Below are 17,612 nucleotides of genomic sequence, written 5' to 3'. Positions count from 1 at the left end.
CACGCCTCATCCTGGACATTCCCCGACACAGCCACATCTCCGTACACCTGAGACTGGCTCCCCGTCAGCAAGAGAATCACGTTCCGACTCCTCACCCACGCACACAAAGCTCTCCACAACCAAGGCCCAAGATACCTCAACGACCGCGTGACCTTCTACACTCCCACCCGCCAGCTTCGATTAACCAGCCACGCCCTCGCCGCCGTCCCCCGCATCCGAAGAGCCACAACAGGAGGAAGATCCTTCTCCTACCTGGCTGCCAAGACGTGGAACTCCCTCCCCATCCACCTCCGCCTGACCCAAGACCACCTCTCCTTCAGGAAGCAACTCAAGACCTGGCTGTTCGAGCAGTAGCGGACCCCCCTCCCCCAAGTGCCTTGAGACCCTCCGGGTGAGTAGCGCGCTATACAAATGCTTGATTGATTGATTGATTGATGGATTGATCCTACTATGGTGTTGCAGAATTCTGGATTTCACTTTCTGTTGTGTTTGACTAATGTAGAGTAACCCGTAGGGGCAGGTTATGCCATAGATCACATTTACTGAATTACAATTGGTAAATGAAGTTAAAGTGATCGAATGTTCTTTATAGACAAAGGCTTTCGTCGTATTGGTGGTTTCACAGGCCTTGCAATGTCCACATTTGAAGTGACCAATCACTGGTGGGAGGTTCCAAAGTTCTTGAATCGTGGGTTTAGTTACAGTCTCCAGAAACGAGTGGACTACATGATCCTTAACACTCATGGCTTTCTTGAAGGAGTGCATTGGTGGAGTCGGTTGGTCAATATCATCTGCCACCAAGCTCCAATGTTTGTTTATCACTTTTTTGATTGCATTACTTCTTGTTGAGAAAGTAGCGACACAAATCATTCTCTGTAATGGCATATCTTGCTTGTCTTTAGGTGTTAGTAGGGTCTCTCGAGGTTTGAACCAAGCCCTTTTTCGTGCTTTCTTCACCAATCTCCTCGGGTAACCTCTTGTTAGCAATCGGTTGCTTAAATCCTCAGATTCAGCCATGTAGTCCACCTTTTTAGTACAATTTCTACGAATCCTCAAAAATTGGCCCACCGGTAGATTGTCTCTCAAACCACGTGGGTGATGGCTGTTATATCGGAGTAGAGAATTGCGTTCAGCCGGTTTGCGATATAGCGTTGTATGTAGTTTATTGTCCTCACAGTAAATCTTGATATCAAGAAACGCAAGTTCTTTATTGTCAGACTGTATTGTAAACTGTATATTGTTATTGCATTCATTAAGCCAATTATGGAAAACAGCCAGGTCTGTGGAATTACCATTCCAAATTAAGAGTATATCGTCGATATATCGTTTCCATAGGTTGATCTTATCAGGAAAGGGACTGTTATTGAAAATAAACAATCTTTCAAAATGGTCCATATAAATGATTGCCAGATCTGGGGCGAAGGCTGCTCCCATGGCTACTCCCTTTGTTTGGATATAGTACTCTCCTTGGAAGAAGAAGAAATTCTTCTTCATGGCAATCGTCAGTAGAGAGATAATGAATTCTGTGGGTACTCTCATTGGTGATGGTCGTGTATTCAGAGCTTCACTTATGACTGTCAGCGCCGGTTCCTGGGGAATGCTGGTGTATAAATACACGATATCACAGGTCACAAGTAGTTGCCCACTGGGATCAAAAGGTAATTGATCAACCAGGTTGATAGTTTGCAAAGTGTCTCTCAAATACGCTTCAGTATTCTCTGCCAGTGGTTTCAGGAAAAAATCCACGTATTTACATAGGGGCTCTAATAGAGAGCCACACCCTGAGACGATAGGCCGTCCCAGTGGATTGTGAATATCCTTGTGAATTTTGGGTAAGGTATATATTGTAGGTAGTTGGGGATGCTTTTGATTCAAGTAATCAAACTTCTATTTGCTTAGAAAGCCTTGTCTGTGAGCCTCAGAAGTAATTCTCAGGATTTCTTCCGCCAATTCATTCGTGGGATCCGACCGCAGTCGAGAGTAGCTCACCCCATCTTGGAGCTGTCTCATAATCTCTGCTTGATAAGATGTCGTATCCTGAATCACGATAGCGCTACCTTTATCTGCAGCTTTTATATCTATATCCTTGTTGTTCTTAAGTTTAGTCAATGCAGTTCTCTCCAATTTACTGGTGTTAGGGATGGTATGCTTGTATGTTGACAATAATTTCATCACATCTGTTAGTACCATATTTTCATATGCCAGGATCTTATTGGTCATGGTGCTCATAGGGGGAACAAAGGTAGAGGGAACCCTCAGTCCTGTAACTGAATGTGATGGATCGGACCTTGAATGTTTGAAGAAATATCTCAAACGGATCTTACGGAAAAAGCTATGTAGTTCGGTCCTTGTATCGAAGTTATTTGGATGTGACGTAGGTACAAAAGATAACCCCTTGGACAGGATTCGTTGTTCATCTTCATCCAGGGTGTAAGATGAAATGTTCACCACCGGGTTATCCTCTTCTACCATCTGTATACCTTGCGTCGTGTCGATATTTCTCCATGATTCTCCGGTTGGAAGCAGACCTGCTTCGCCGTGGACACCCGGCCCCTCTCCCAGTTCGTTGTATTTGGTTGACGGCCTCTCTGTGCAGGAAGTAATTTTCTGGCTTGACATATGTAGAATTTAACCCATATACCTAGAAAATACATTACACAATCTAGATTGTGTAGTTGGTAGGTTATTGGTGTGTTTTTGCGAATTGATTAACCTTTGTTGGGAACATCTAGTGTTAGATGTAGTTCTTTTTTTTAAAATAATTTCCTCAGATCTGTAAGTTTGTGAGGCGTTAGTTTCACATGTGTCACATATTTTTTAGAAAAGAAAGTTGTGCACTGCGAGGATGGGATCATGGATTGAGAATTGAAAATTCCCCCTTATTCCGCTGACCCCTTTGGTTCTAGTGAAACTGAAGATCCATGTGGTGTTCATGATTCTCATCACCATCATTTGCATGATATTGACGTAGTAATCTGAGAAATATGCTGGGGAAACCCAACTCATTCTTTTTTTAGGCTCTCTTTATACCTTGGGCAGGTATTTGGCCATCGTCAAAGCAAGCTACACATCAGAGCCCTAATTACTATAAACACGCTACTCCGAGAGCACCTGCCAGCTGTTTGTAATGCTTATATGTTGCCCTGGTTTAAAGTCCCCCTCATATTCTAAAATAAGTGGGGGTGAATGCTCTGTTATTAACTTGTCTTTAACCTCCGCATGCCTCCGTGAAAGAGATCTCTTCTGTGAAATATATTTTCTAGAAATGTATTGCATACCTAACCAGGAGACATAGGGGAGTTATTTACATTTACTGTAAAACAGAACCTGTTCTAACTAGTTTGATGCCTCTTCAGGCTCCAGTCGTAGACAACCACATTTCATCAAAATCATCCTAGAACCATATTTACCAAAAGTATTTGAAAATCTAATAAATCAAATTTTTTAATTTACTATGCGGGGGGTTTTATTGTTACTCCCAAAACCAATTTATGAAAAAAATAATTTTCATTCACAAGTAGAGATTGTTGTCTTTGCAGTGAGATAAAACTTTTAGGGCCACATGCATTGTTGTAAACTGCAGTTGCAAAGGGGCAGATTCTGCGAATCAGCTTCTTTGCAACCACAATTTTTGCATTTGGGATGCATCAACATAGATGTAAAATGACATTCTATTCTGTTGAATGTAGATACTGAATAATTTCAGAAATTAAAATAGCATGGAGATACACAATACTTTGCTTAATTCCACGTGGACCTTCTCAAATATGGCCACCAAATCTCCCTGCAGACAGAATCTAATATTGCCCAACGAGTTGATTGCTCTCCAAACTTCTCAATGAATGAAACTTTAATATTGATTTCTTTCATTCGTGGGATCCGACCGCAGTCGAGAGTAGCTCACCCCATCTTGGAGCTGTCTCATAATCTCTGCTTTGTAAGATGTCGTATCCTGAATCACGATAGCGCTACCTTTATCTGCAGCTTTTATAACTATATCCTTGTTGTTCTTAAGTTTAGTCAGTGCAGTTCTCTCCAATTTACTGGTGTTAGGGATGGTATGCTTGTATGTTGACAATAATTTCATCACATCTGTTAGTACCATATTTTCATATGCCAGGATCTTATTGGTCATGGTGCTCATAGGGGGAACAAAGGTAGAGGGAACCCTCAGTCCTGTAACTGAATGTGATGGATCGGACCTTGAATGTTTGAAGAAATATCTCAAACGGATCTTACGGAAAAAGCTATGTAGTTCGGTCCTTGTATCGAAGTTATTTGGATGTGACGTAGGTACAAAAGATAACCCCTTGGACAGGATTCGTTGTTCATCTTCATCCAGGGTGTAAGATGAAATGTTCACCACCGGGTTATCCTCTTCTACCATCTGTATACCTTGCGTCGTGTCGATATTTCTCCATGATTCTCCGGTTGGAAGCGGACCTGCTTCGTCGTGGACACCCGGCCCCTCTCCCAGTTCGTTGTATTTGGTTGACGGCCTCTCTGTGCAGGAAGTAATTTTCTGGCTTGACATATGTAGAATTTAACCCATATACCTAGAAAATACATTACACAATCTAGATTGTGTAGTTGGTAGGTTATTGGTGTGTTTTTGCGAATTGATTAACCTTTGTTGGAAACATCTAGTGTTAGATGTAGTTCTTTTTTTTTAAATAATTTCTTCAGATCTGTAAATTTGTGAGGCGTTAGTTTCACATGTGTCACATATTTTTTAGAAAAGAAAGTTGTGCACTGCGAGGATGGGATCATGGATTGAGAATTGAAAATTCCCCCTTATTCCGCTGACCCCTTTGGTTCTAGTGAAACTGAAGATCCATGTGGTGTTCATGATTCTCATCACCATCATTTGCATGATATTGACGTAGTAGTCTGAGAAATATGCTGGGGAAACCCAACTCATTCTTTTTTTAGGCTCTCTTTATACCTTGGGCAGGTATTTGGCCATCGTCAAAGCAAGCTACACATCAGAGCCCTAATTACTATAAACACGCTACTCCGAGAGCACCTGCCAGCTGTTTGTAATGCTTATATGTTGCCCTGGTTCAAAGTCCCCCTCATATTCTAAAATAAGTGGGGGTGAATGCTCTGTTATTAACTTGTCTTTAACCTCCGCGTGCCTCCGTGAAAGAGATCTCTTCTGTGAAATATCTTTTCTAGAAATGTATTGCATACCTAACCAGGAGACATAGGAGAGTTATTTACATTTACTGTAAAACAGAACCTGTTCTAACTAGTTTGATGCCACTTCAGGCTCCAGTCGTAGACAACCACATTTCATCAAAATCATCCTAGAACCATATTTACCAAAAGTATTTGAAAATCTAATAAATCAAATTTTTTAATTTACTATGCGGGGGGGTTTTATTGTTGCTCCCAAAACCAATTTATGAAAAAAATAATTTTCATTCACAAGTAGAGATTGTTGTCTTTGCAGTGAGATAAAACTTTTAGGGCCACATGCATTGTTGTAAACTGCAGTTGCAAAGGGGCAGATTCTGCGAATCAGCTTCTTTGCAACCACAATTTTTGCATTTGGGATGCATCAACATAGATGTAAAATGACATTCTATTCTGTTGAATGTAGATACTGAATAATTTCAGAAATTAAAATAGCATGGAGATACACAATACTTTGCTTAATTCCACGTGGACCTTCTGAAATATGGCCACCATATCTCCCTGCAGACAGAATCTAATATTGCCCAACGAGTTGATTGCTCTCCAAACTTCTCAATGAACGAAACTTTAATATTGATTTCTTTCAAACAAACTCCTTCCTGGTTAATATTTGCAATACTGCACGCAAATAAAGAGATTATGTGCATATTAATATGCTATACTGTTTGCATCATGGATTTGGTAGAAATTAAGTGGATATTTTATTCAAGTTATGTAGTTCTCCCAGTCTCATGATGATCTTTTAATTACTATTTTTTTATTTTATTTTAAAGTGAATCGTTTAGGTGATATCCGAAATGACAATGACCCAAATTGCACTTACGAAGGAGACAACAATGTTCTTCTTCAGCAAACCAGCAACTACTTACTCAACTGGGTGACTTTAAAGCACGAGGGTATGTATGCACACACATCTAGTGAAATAGGTATTGATGTTTACAGTTATGGTTTTTGATTTAAATATGTATCATTGAAGCATATATCTGTGTTTAATGCACCTGCGTAAGGTGTCAGCCGGCTAACTTGGGAAAATGTATCTTCACCTTGAAAACATTAACACAGTGTTCTCTTAACAAATCTGCACTGTGAGAAGGTCAAGTCAAGATTGTGTTTTAGAGTAACTGTTATGAGCACCTCATAGCTTGTACATTTTCTTACGTTATTCCCATGGCCTTGTTTTATTTATGCAGAAGGGGATGCTGGGATTCTGCAAACTACCTCTTCCCAGAGATGTAGCATGAGATGTATATGTATGTGTATATATTATCTACTGGCGGTCGCCAGTAGATAGTTATAGTTAGGACCGAGTTCCTATAGGAAATCTGAAAATTCTATTTTGAATAACTTTGGCGCCGGTTGACTTATCTTCGTGAAATTTTCAAAACTAATGGGGCGCTCCGCTCAGCTCCTACCCTGAAAGTCTCGGGGTGATTCGTCAAGCGGGGGCTGAGAAAAAAGGGGGGTCCCAAAACGCATTTTCCCCATGCATTTTCCCATAGGACCTTTAGTCGAAGGTACAGCCCGAACGGCTGAACAGAATTACTTGAAATTTGGCAAAGAGGTAGTCCTCAGGTCAGGCATGTGCCTTTTGCATATATGGTGTCAATCTGTTCAGTAGTTCCTGACAAAATCAAAAGTAAAATCACATATATATCTGGGCGGAGCCTAACCACACATCTCATCGTGAGGTCTGATTGGCTGTCAGCACTTCATCCAAGAAGTGTTGACAGCCATCTTGGGACCAATATACATGATAGCACCTCATTACAAAGCATTGCAGTTAATAGAAGGTTTTAAGACTTTAGTTACATTATAAATCATTTGTTGATGGTACCATACCCATTTTAAGAATTGTGGTGTGTTGTAAGGTGATTTTACAATGTGAAAAAGCCTTCTGCTGTGATATCATGAATCATGTTTGAGAGAAAACTATTTTCTCATGCTTTTCCCACAGAGGTGTTGGAAGGTGATCTATAAGCTAAACTGAGAGCATATTTTCTGTAAATTCACATTATCTTTCTCAGTCATGTGAGAATGAAGTCTGACATTCTCAGTAAAACATGTACATCCAACAAGGGCAGAGACTGTCAGTTGATTCCTTTGTGTTCTACTGCAGCTTCCCAGAGTGTTCTAAAGAACAACTAGAGCGCTAACAGTCCAACTTATGACAAACGTATGGCACACCTGAAGCCATCTTGGTTGGAATAAAGTGGTAACTCTTAAAACATTTAATTTAAAAAGGAACACAATGGGGGGGGGGTTCATTTTGCCATAGAAAGTATGATTAGTGCTGCAGAAAGAAAAATTAGGGCACATTTTGAGTGACTTCTCAAACCATCTTCTATTTCATTAAAATATTCTGACATGCAGACTGAAACATGCACTTTCAATACCAGCAGCAGACTTCCCGGGTGAGCAGTAGCTTTACTACAGTGATCTAATAAGCAACTAGAGTGCTAACATTCTGAATTTATGGTAAATGTGTGACACATCTGAATACCTTCTTGATGGAATCAAAGTAAAACACTGAAAGTATTTCCTACTGAGGAGACTGTAGTAAATGAGAAAATTAGGAAACATCATAACAAATAAGTCTCCCAAAATGGCCACCAGAGACAAAAGAGCCCAAATGTAGCCCAAATATCACCCAGATGTAGCCCAAGTATAGCCCAATGACAGAATGTCCCAGAGTGTTCTAACGAACAACTAGAGCGCTAACAGTCTTACTTATGACAAAAGTATGGCACACCTGAAGCCATCTTGATTGGAATAAAGTGGTAACACTTAAAACATTTAATTTACAAAGGAACAAAATGAGGGGGTTCATTTTGCCATAGAAATTATAATTAGTGCTGCAGAAAGAAAAATTAGGGCACATTTTGACTTCTCAAATCCTCTTCTATTTAATAAAAAAACTCTGACATGCAGACTGAAACATGCACTTTGAATACCAGCAGCAGACTTCCCTGGTGAGCAGTAGCTTTACTACAGTGATCTAATGAGCAACTAGAGTGCTAACATTCAGAATTTATGGCAAATGTGTGACACATCTGAATGCCTTCTTGATGGAACCAAAGTAAAAAACTGAAAGTATTTCCTACTGAGGAGACTGCAGTAAATGAGGAAATTAGGAAACTTCATAACAAATAAATCTCCCAAGATGGCCACCAGAGACAAAAGAGCCCAAATGTAGCCCAAATATCACCCAGATGTAGCCCAAGTATAGCCCAATGACCAAATGTCCCAGAGTGTTCTAACGAACAACTAGAGCGCTAACAGTCTTACTTATGACAAAAGCATGGCACACCTGAAGCCATCTTGATTGGAATAAATTGGTAACACTTAAAACAGTTAATTTACAAAGGAACAAAATGAGGGGGTTCATTTTTCCATAGAAATTATGATTAGTTCTGCAGAAAGAAAAATTAGGGCACATTTTGACTTCTCAAATCCTCTTCTATTTCATAAAAACATTCTGACATGCAGACTGAAACATGCACTTTGAATACCAGCAGCAGACTTCCCTGGTGAGCAGTAGTTTTACTACAGTGATATAATGAGCAACTAGAATGCTAACATTCAGAATGTATGGCAAATGTGTGACACATCTGAATGCCTTCTTGATGAAACCAAAATAAAAAACTGAAAGTATTCCCACTGAGGAGACTGCAGTAAATGAGGAAATTAGGAAACTTCATAACAAATAAATCTCCCAAGATGGCCACCAGAGACAAAAGAGCCCAAATGTAGCCCAAATATCACCCAGATGTAACCCAAGTATAGCCCAATGACAGAAGTGTGCAAAACACTTATTTTTGTGTATTTGCAGTTTTATATAGTGCAGGCTTGTCAGGTATTGGAGTGCTTTACATGAGTATTGGTTACATCACACAAGATCAAATTCATTTTGGTTGTAGACATGGGGAGATTAAATGATTTGACCAGAATCACAGAATGTTGAGCTGAAGCAGAAACTCCAACCTGGTTCCCCAGTTGCAAAGTCTGCAGCTCTGGAAGTAACACCACACCCTCTCCCCTAGGTGCAACATTTAATCAAGTGGTCAACTAGATAAAAAAACATAAAGATTACAAATAATTTAAAAGTTCTTTGTCGCTATTTGAAAACTCAGAAAATATGTCCTCATTTTAGTTTTTTAGAGCACTAACCATAATTTTGATGCAAATAAGACCCTCTCATATATGTAATTTCTAAAGGAAATACTCTAGGTATTACAGTTTTGATTACATCAAGATGACGTCAGGCGTTCCACACTTTTGTAATAAATATAGAATGTTAGCAATCTAGTTGTTCATTGGGATACTGTTGAGAGGCAGAGACCAGGGGCACGGACTCTGAAAATTGAAGGCAGGTAGGAGAGTGCAGATGCAACAATTTGACCACACTGGGCAGGCAGGAAGGGCAGTGGCAGCACAACAGACTATGGAGGGCAGTGGAAAGGGGGGCAGGGGCAACAAACCAACAATACAGGACTGGCAAGAGAGGCTGTGGCAATATAATAGACCATTGTGGGCAGAAGGAAGAGGCAGTGGTAGTACAACCATACATGCCAACAGACCAGTTTCAGCCAGGAAACGTCCAATGTTTTTAAGCTCAAATGGGCTTTATTTGATCTGTCTCCTATCTACAATCTCCTCTTTTTCAATGTAACTCAAAGGGGAAAATCAATACCCCAGTTTTTTTCAAAATCTCCCTCTTACCAAGTTCAAAATGTTCGCAAGTATGGTACATTGGATCATGGTAGGCAGGAGGAATTGGGGTAGGGACATGGACTCGGATAACAGAGGACAGGAGGGACATGGAGAGGTGCACCAAACTGACCCCACAGGGCAGGCATCAGGGTTTGCAGCAGCACAATACACCACACAGCGCATGCAGGATGGGAGTGCAGCACAACAATCCATAGAAGGCAATAGGGAGGGGACAGGACCATGCACATGGACAACAGAGAACAGAGGGGAAAGAGGCAATGGTAGCTAGCTGAACCATAATGGACAGACAGGAGAGAAAGCTGCAGCATAATAGACCATAAAGGGCAGGAGGGATGGATCAGGGGCATTACAATGGAACAGACAAGCCAGGAGGGAGGAAATAGGGGTCTGCACATGGAAACAGAGGGCTGGGGGCAAGGGGGCAGGAGCAGCAAGATGACCATGGAGGTCAGGCAGGATGGGCACTAGAAACAAGACACACTATGGAGAGCAACAATGAGACTATGATGGCATACACACAGACCATGGAGGGAAGGTGGGAGGGGGTCAGGGGCAGCTAGCTGACCACACAGGGAAGGTGGGAGGGGCCATGGCAGCACAGAAGACCATGCATGGCAAGCAGGAGGGTTAGTGGCAGCACAATGGCTATGATGCGCAAGAAGGAGGGTGCAGGGGCATGCACAAACGACCTTGGAGGATAGAAGGGAGGCTCAGGACCTGGGCACAGACAAGAAAGTTCAGGGTAAGGGGCCTCACAACAGACCGCGTGGGGCAGGCAGGAGGAGCAGTTGCAGCACCACAGACCAGGGAGGGCAGAAGGGTGTGGCAGTAAAATGGACCATGGAGGACAGGAGGAAGGGGATAGAGGCATTACATGTGGACAGGCAGTGTGGAGGTGGCAGGGACAGGTTACAGTCATCTGACAATGCTAGGCAGGTGGGAGGGGAGTGGCAGCTCAACAGAACACTCAGAGTAGATAAGAGTGGCAGGTCCATGGAACATGGTGGGCAAAAAGGATGGAGCAGGGGCATGCACAAAGACATCGGAGAGCAGGGGAAAGGAGAATAGGGGCAGCAAGCTAAGCACGGAGGCTAAGCAGGAGGTCAATGATTGGCCATAGAATTGGGGCAATGGAGGGCAGGAGCAGTGGACTGGTACATCATGCTAAATGGAGGGCAGTGGCAGCACATCAGACCATGCATGGCAGGAGGGAGAAGGCTAGTCCATGGATTCAGACAACAGAGGATAGGGAGGCGGTGGATGGGGCAGCTGGCTAACTGTTCAGAGAAGGTGGGTATTAGGAACTTTATTGTTTTTAAAATGTGTGTCTGTGCGAACTACTTACAATATGAACAAGTATGCAGCATAATCTCACTTTTATTCAGGAAGAAGAGGACGTTTGTGACTGTGACTCCGGGCTCACTTGGCAGAAACACACCCTGACCCTCCACCCCCCATCGCAAAATGTAAGGCCCGTGAAAAGTGTAGGTGGACGCAGTGCTATATAGAACATAGTCCTGAGAGCACAATTGAAAATGAAAACTAGATATAGTATATGGTATGCACCAAAAAGTGTGATATAAGATGAACCGGGGTGTGAAATATAATATGCAATACATTGTGTGCAATGACGGATTCATTGGAGAGCGCAAGATAGCACAGGCACTAGCGCGTGCTATGCGATATGCGCCTTGGAGTGTAATATACACAGGGCAGTGTTGTGTAACCTAACTAGTCTCTAAAGTTGTAATATAAAATATGTGCTGGGGAGTGTAACGTTGCATATGCACTGTGACAAAGATATGGATCCCAGATTGTAATATGTATGGCATAGCGCTGTGCGTTATAACATAGGCATTGAGGAAGGCACGTTAGATGGGGTAATATAACCCGTGCAAAGGCAAGTGTGGCATGACATATTCACGGGGTGGTGCTACAGTGCACATGGGCTAGAGAGTGTCATAGCATACGCACTAGCTGGTGGAATACAACACAGAGGTGTGTGGCACTGGTGGGTCTAACACAGCATTGGGCTCAGCCAGGAGTACGCTGTGACTCTCAAGTCAGGTTCGTCTCCCTTCCAGAGAGTAAAATAAAAAGTATTACACATCCGGCGGTGGATGTGTGTTTTATTAACCATGAGGGGGGTTTCTTGCATAGTTTGGTCGAATTTTTGTCGAATCCCCTTTGAATGGCTTGGTGTGTGTGTGTATTAAATGTGCCCGTCAATAGCTACCCATGTTTGTATAAATAAACGACAAGGGTGTCTACTTGGAGAGTACCCACCGGCGGGGGCGCCGGGATTAGGCATGGTAGGGCGCCAGAGATGTCAGAGCTTCACTAGCGGTGTAAATACATTCTATGTGGATTCACTGTATGCATATTCGCCTTTTAATGAATATCACGCAAATCGTAATGGTGATAGGTACATACGGTTTGTCCAGCATGTCCTAGGTGTTTATATAAATATATATATTTTTTTTAAATAATAAAAAACAAAGGCCGGCCCGGGGGATGGAGTCCCCGGGGCCATAAGTGGCCTGAGGAGGGGGGCAACGCAGCCCCCTTCCTAAAAGTTTTTTTTTTTAAAAAAGGCCATGACCCGGGGTTTGGGGTCCCTGGGGCCGATTAAGGCCTTGGGAGGGGGGCCACGCAGCCCCCTTCCAAATTTATTTTTTTCAACAAAAAAAATTAGGGTGCAGGCCCTGGGGGATGGGGTCCCCAGGGACAATACATTAGAAAAAAGAAGGGGGGACACACACCCCTCCTTCTTAAAAAAATTAAATAAATAAAAGACCGGCATCGCGCCGGAGGCCACGCCCCCTCCTTGCAGCACTCTGCAAACGCGCCCCCTGGCCAGTTGTAAGTTGGGTAATTAATTCCCCTTCAATACTGAGGGTCCCTGAGGGCCAACTAGCCCAACAGGTATCTCCAGTATGCGCCAGGGAGCTGCGTTGCAGACAGGTGTTCTAAGGCCACGCCTCTTTTTACACCTCTATGCAACGCAGGTCTGTGGCGCTTACTGGAGGTACCTAGTGGGCTAGTTTGACCCTAGGGACCCTTAGGATTCAAGGGGACTTAATCTCTCAACTTTACACAGTGGTGAAGGGAGGGAACGGGGCCCGAGGTGACATGTGCAAACACGCCCTGTGGCGCGTTTTAAGTTGGGGAAATAATTCCCTTTCAATCCTGAGGGACCCTGGGGGCCAACTAGCCCACCAGGTGCTTCCAGTAAGCGCCACTGCTCTGCGTTGCAGAGAGGTGGTGCAGGCCGTGCACCTTTTTACACCTCTCTGCAATGGCGCTTACTGGACGTACCTAGTGGGCTATTTTGCCCCTAGGGACCGTCAGGATTCAAGGGGACTTAATCTGCCAACTTAAAACGGCCACAGGGCGTGATTTCACAGTGGGGAAGGGAGGGGACGGGGCCTGAGGTGACGTGTGCAAACACGCCCTATGGCGCGTTTTAAGTTGGGGAAGTAATTACCCTTCAATCCTGAGGGCCCCTGGGGGCTAACTAGCCCACAAGGTGCTTCCAGTAAGCGCCACTGAGCTGCGTAGCAGAGAGGTGGTCCAGGCCGTGCCACTTTTTACACCTCTCTGCAACGCAGCTCTGTGGCGCTTACTGGAGGTACCTAGTGGTCTAGTTGGACCCTAGGGACCCTCAGGATTCAAGGGGACTTAATCTCCCAACTTAAAATGGCCACAGTGGCGCGTTTTAAGAGGTAGTTTTAATCCCCTGCCCTATTATATACTAGGGGCTTACAGAGGAGGACATGCTAATCACAGGGGGACCCCAACACATAGTGTTCCCTAGTGTATGTAGGTGTTTTCACTGTACTCTGAGTGTCTTTTAACATAGCACTGGCTCTAGGACTGGTTATTCAGACTCAGTTACCACCAGTATCCGTCTGAAAAAGTTGAGGGTACAGGATGATTTTGCAACAAGGCTTCTTTCTGCTCTTCTGTTTGTTCTTTCTGCACGTTATCTTTCTTCCTGCACTTTTCTTCGTCTTTGAGGACTTCTGTTGCTTCTTTCTGCATTTCTTTTTTTCTTTCTGTGCGTTTTTTCTTCTTTCTTCACATGTCCTATCTCTGTAGGCATAGTTAGAAATTAGCATTTAAAAAACCTTTGAAATTCAATGAAAAAACCATAGGTTTCAGGGCGTTATAGTTAGCTGGACTTTTCACTCGTACAAAACCATTGAATTACCCTGTTATAGTTAGTTCAGCTAACTATAACTCGCGCGCCCGCAATGCACTGCTGATGAAGTCACATATTACATCACTCATGACATGGTCAGTGACATCACTCATCACATCACTGATGACATCTCAAATGACATCACTGATGACATCAGCCTTGTGATAGAGTGGCAGACCTCAAAACAATGGACATACCAATACCAGTTACAACAACCTATTTAGTAATTCTAAGATCCACATACACATCCACTCATTCACCAACAGTCCTATACAGTCACTCATACATGTACTCACTCATCATAAATACTCATACACCTATACATCCTGTTACACAACGCCACTCATCCATAGAGTTACTCACACACATAGTCACTCATGCTAATAAAGAATCAAACATCCATTTACTTGCATATACCGTTATACACACACCACCACACTTACTTCTACAGAAACTTACTTAGTCTTTTAAACAATCACTTATAGAAACACATACTTATTCATACAAGAACTCTTCCAATCTCTCACTCTCACATATACTCACTTATATACACCAATAGTCACATATACTAGTTTAAAACATATGTAGTTACTCATAAAGACACTATTGAGACAATCATTCACACAATAACACACCCATGCACACACTAATCCACCCATACAGTCCTGCACACATGCTGCCTTCAACACATACAAAGAGTGAGTCACTCATTCATGCACCTATGCACTACGTAATACCCCCCACCGAACCATACAGACACTCATACTGATACTCAAAAAAACAACAAATAACCTGTATAGACACTCATGTAGCTACTCACCAACCCATGCAGCCACTTATACACAAAGTGAGAGACTGACACAGATATTTACATATTTAAACATTACTCACTAAGCCATGTATTCACTAAGATACACTTAATCAGTCAGTTATACAATCAATTTTTCAAAAACAAATCATCCATTTAGACACTTATATACCCATTTATTCTTCCATCGACCTTGAGATATACATATATAAAACATGTAATTTTCAGAAAAACACACATTCACTGGATGATGTCATCAGTGATGTCATCAGTGATGTCATTTGAGATGTCATCAGTGATGTCGTGAGTGATGTCACTGACCATGTCATGAGTGATGTAATATGTGACGTCATCAGCAGTGCATTGCGGGCGCGCGAGTTATAGTTAGCTGAACTAACTATAACGGGGGAATTTCAATGGTTTTGTACGAGTGAAAAGTCCAGCTAACTATAACGCCCCTGAAACCTATGGTTTTTTCAGTGAATTTCTAAGGTTTTTTAAATGCTAATTCCTAACTATAACGTGCCTGAAACCTATGTTTTTTTCAGTGAATATAGATACACACACACACACACACACATAGAACGATTAACCACTGTGAACAAGGACTGTCTCTCTGAATACACTTGGAAGGACTGGAGCGGTCTTTCTAGCCGGTGTGTGGCCCCACAACCCATTTAAGAGAAACTGGTAATTGGTTCCTGGTGCCAGGGATCTGCACCCAGGAGCTGTCTTTACACTTAACTGTGAATAATGTGCCAAACACCTTTCTCTTCTGAAGAGTTCAAAATTGTGAAACACGTGTCAAGGACTGTACAGCACTAGCTAACCTTGAACATTCAAGCTGCCACTACAATCATAGTAAGTGAGTACTGTGTAGCACCATATCTACCAGGATGCACTGGGAAGAACTTGTATGGTCTTGTTAGCCAGTGTGTGTGATCCACCACCTAAAACAGATCAGTCTTGTCCCTGTTCATTAGGACTAGTTCAGCATGAAATAGCAGGCCACGGCCCCATGAAGAGGAACAAAAGGTCCCCCATCAGTGTCGACCTAGTTGAACCTCATCAGTGAGCTGCAGTTTCTGCTCTATGACATAGTATAGGATGTCCCCCATGTCCGCAAAGACCCGTTGCATTTAGAGCATCACATTAAAACAACAAATGATTGTGGTTGGAAAGCTTGCAAAAGCCTCATTAACTTGCAGTCGCCCTGGGCTGCATTCTAGCGCATGTGTTTTGCAGTGAAGCTGGTCTCATGTTTCTTTAGTTCCCGTTCAGTGGCCTTGCCCTGACAATTCGTGCACCTTTTGGTGAAGGCTAGAACTGATCTTTATGTCATTGCTCCCTATCTAGAATGCATAGTGGGCAACATAATAATGGACTTGAATGACATTCAAGCAGGCTGAACATTTGGAACCAATCCACCTGTCATTTCTTTAGAATATTAGCCGTGTCATAAAGGTTCAGGTAATTTAAAAAATGAAATCGGGACCCTGCATGGCAATCAAACACTTTTCCCTGCTCCGAGTTCACAACTGCTGGGGAATCTGGTGCCTTGACTTTATTTTGTCCCTGGCGCCTTGGTAATCTAACATGTGCATAGAGGCCTTGGCTGTTCTTTGAGAGTACAAGGTACAGTACAGGTCATGTGAGGGGCCTACAAAACATACCCTCCTTGTGGACAGAGGAATACTGTTCCTGTCCTGGGTATAGCACATAAAGAGGTGGTGACAGCCTACCATACTTTTTGGTTGGTAGTTTTACCAGACCCTCTTATCTAAGTCCGCAAGACTGCTGCCTACAGGCCCACATGTATAAAGTTCCACTGTTATTGCCTAGAACCTTGTGGTGACATTGTGTGTTTATGTGCAGTATGTATGCACGAATAAGTTATGTGTAGTGCATGTATAGGATGTGTGTATCCCATTTAGTAGTAGTAGGGCTCTTTATGTCGGAGTACTGAAGCCAGTGGGATCCATTTTGGATGCCCCAAATTTAGCATGGCACAACATGGAGAAAGAAGACCGCTTCCCCTGAAAGTGGTAGTGTATACTGCTGTGTCTGGAAGGCTGAAGTCCAGACTGTAGTGAGTGTGGTGGAAATAGGGCCACTTTAGAAATACCAGGAAGACTCTGTTAGCAAGGGCAGCTGATCAGTGTTTCCTGGCCACTGCCATTTGGTAAATGGAATGGGGGTGTGGGTGTGGGGGAACTGCAGTTTATGTTGGACAAGATGTAAAAGGCAGGTGTGCATTTTCATATGTCTCTGATTACTGCTTCAGAGAGGCTGGTGACAGCCAGGTTCAGTAACCTCACACTTCATTGTACCCATGTTGTGGGTACTCCAGTTTGAACACAGCAGCCCCAGTACTGCCTGCTCTGAGAAGCATCTCTTCACACACAGGCTGTCTGGAGAGCAGACTCTGGACACTTTAAAGAGAATCATCCCAAACCAGTTCTGAAGTTTGAGGCAGTGGATCCAAATCCGCGTTGTAGAAAAGTGGGATCCAAAACATCCCAATTTATTCCAATTGTGTGAATCCTGCATTTACCCTTGTTGGGCTGTAACTACCTGCTGCACGAAATCTACAGTGGCCTTTCTCGAGCTACATGAATTCTGCTCCGGCTCGTGTTGGGCTGCAACTGCTGTGCTGTGTGGCTCCACTGG

The 17,612-nt window shown here is 43.0% G+C and overlaps 1 protein-coding gene across 2 annotated transcripts in view; it reads left to right on the top strand.

The window, feature by feature from the left end:
* The window catches only part of ACOX3 (acyl-CoA oxidase 3, pristanoyl), a 409,344-nt gene that overhangs the window by 254,385 nt on the left and 137,347 nt on the right, over nucleotides 1-17,612 (top strand). For both annotated transcript variants that reach the window (XM_085642483.1, XM_085642482.1), the window contains one exon: nucleotides 5,973-6,095. In XM_085642483.1, coding sequence (XP_085498609.1) covers nucleotides 5,973-6,095 — 123 coding nt within the window. The remainder of the gene's footprint in view (nucleotides 1-5,972; nucleotides 6,096-17,612) is intronic.

This window comes from Triturus cristatus, chromosome 2_2, assembly GCF_964204655.1.
Source record: "Triturus cristatus chromosome 2_2, aTriCri1.1, whole genome shotgun sequence".
Classification (NCBI taxonomy): domain Eukaryota; kingdom Metazoa; phylum Chordata; class Amphibia; order Caudata; family Salamandridae; genus Triturus; species Triturus cristatus.
Note: the sequence above shows the minus strand (reverse complement) of the source record. Positions and strands in the feature narration are given on the sequence as shown.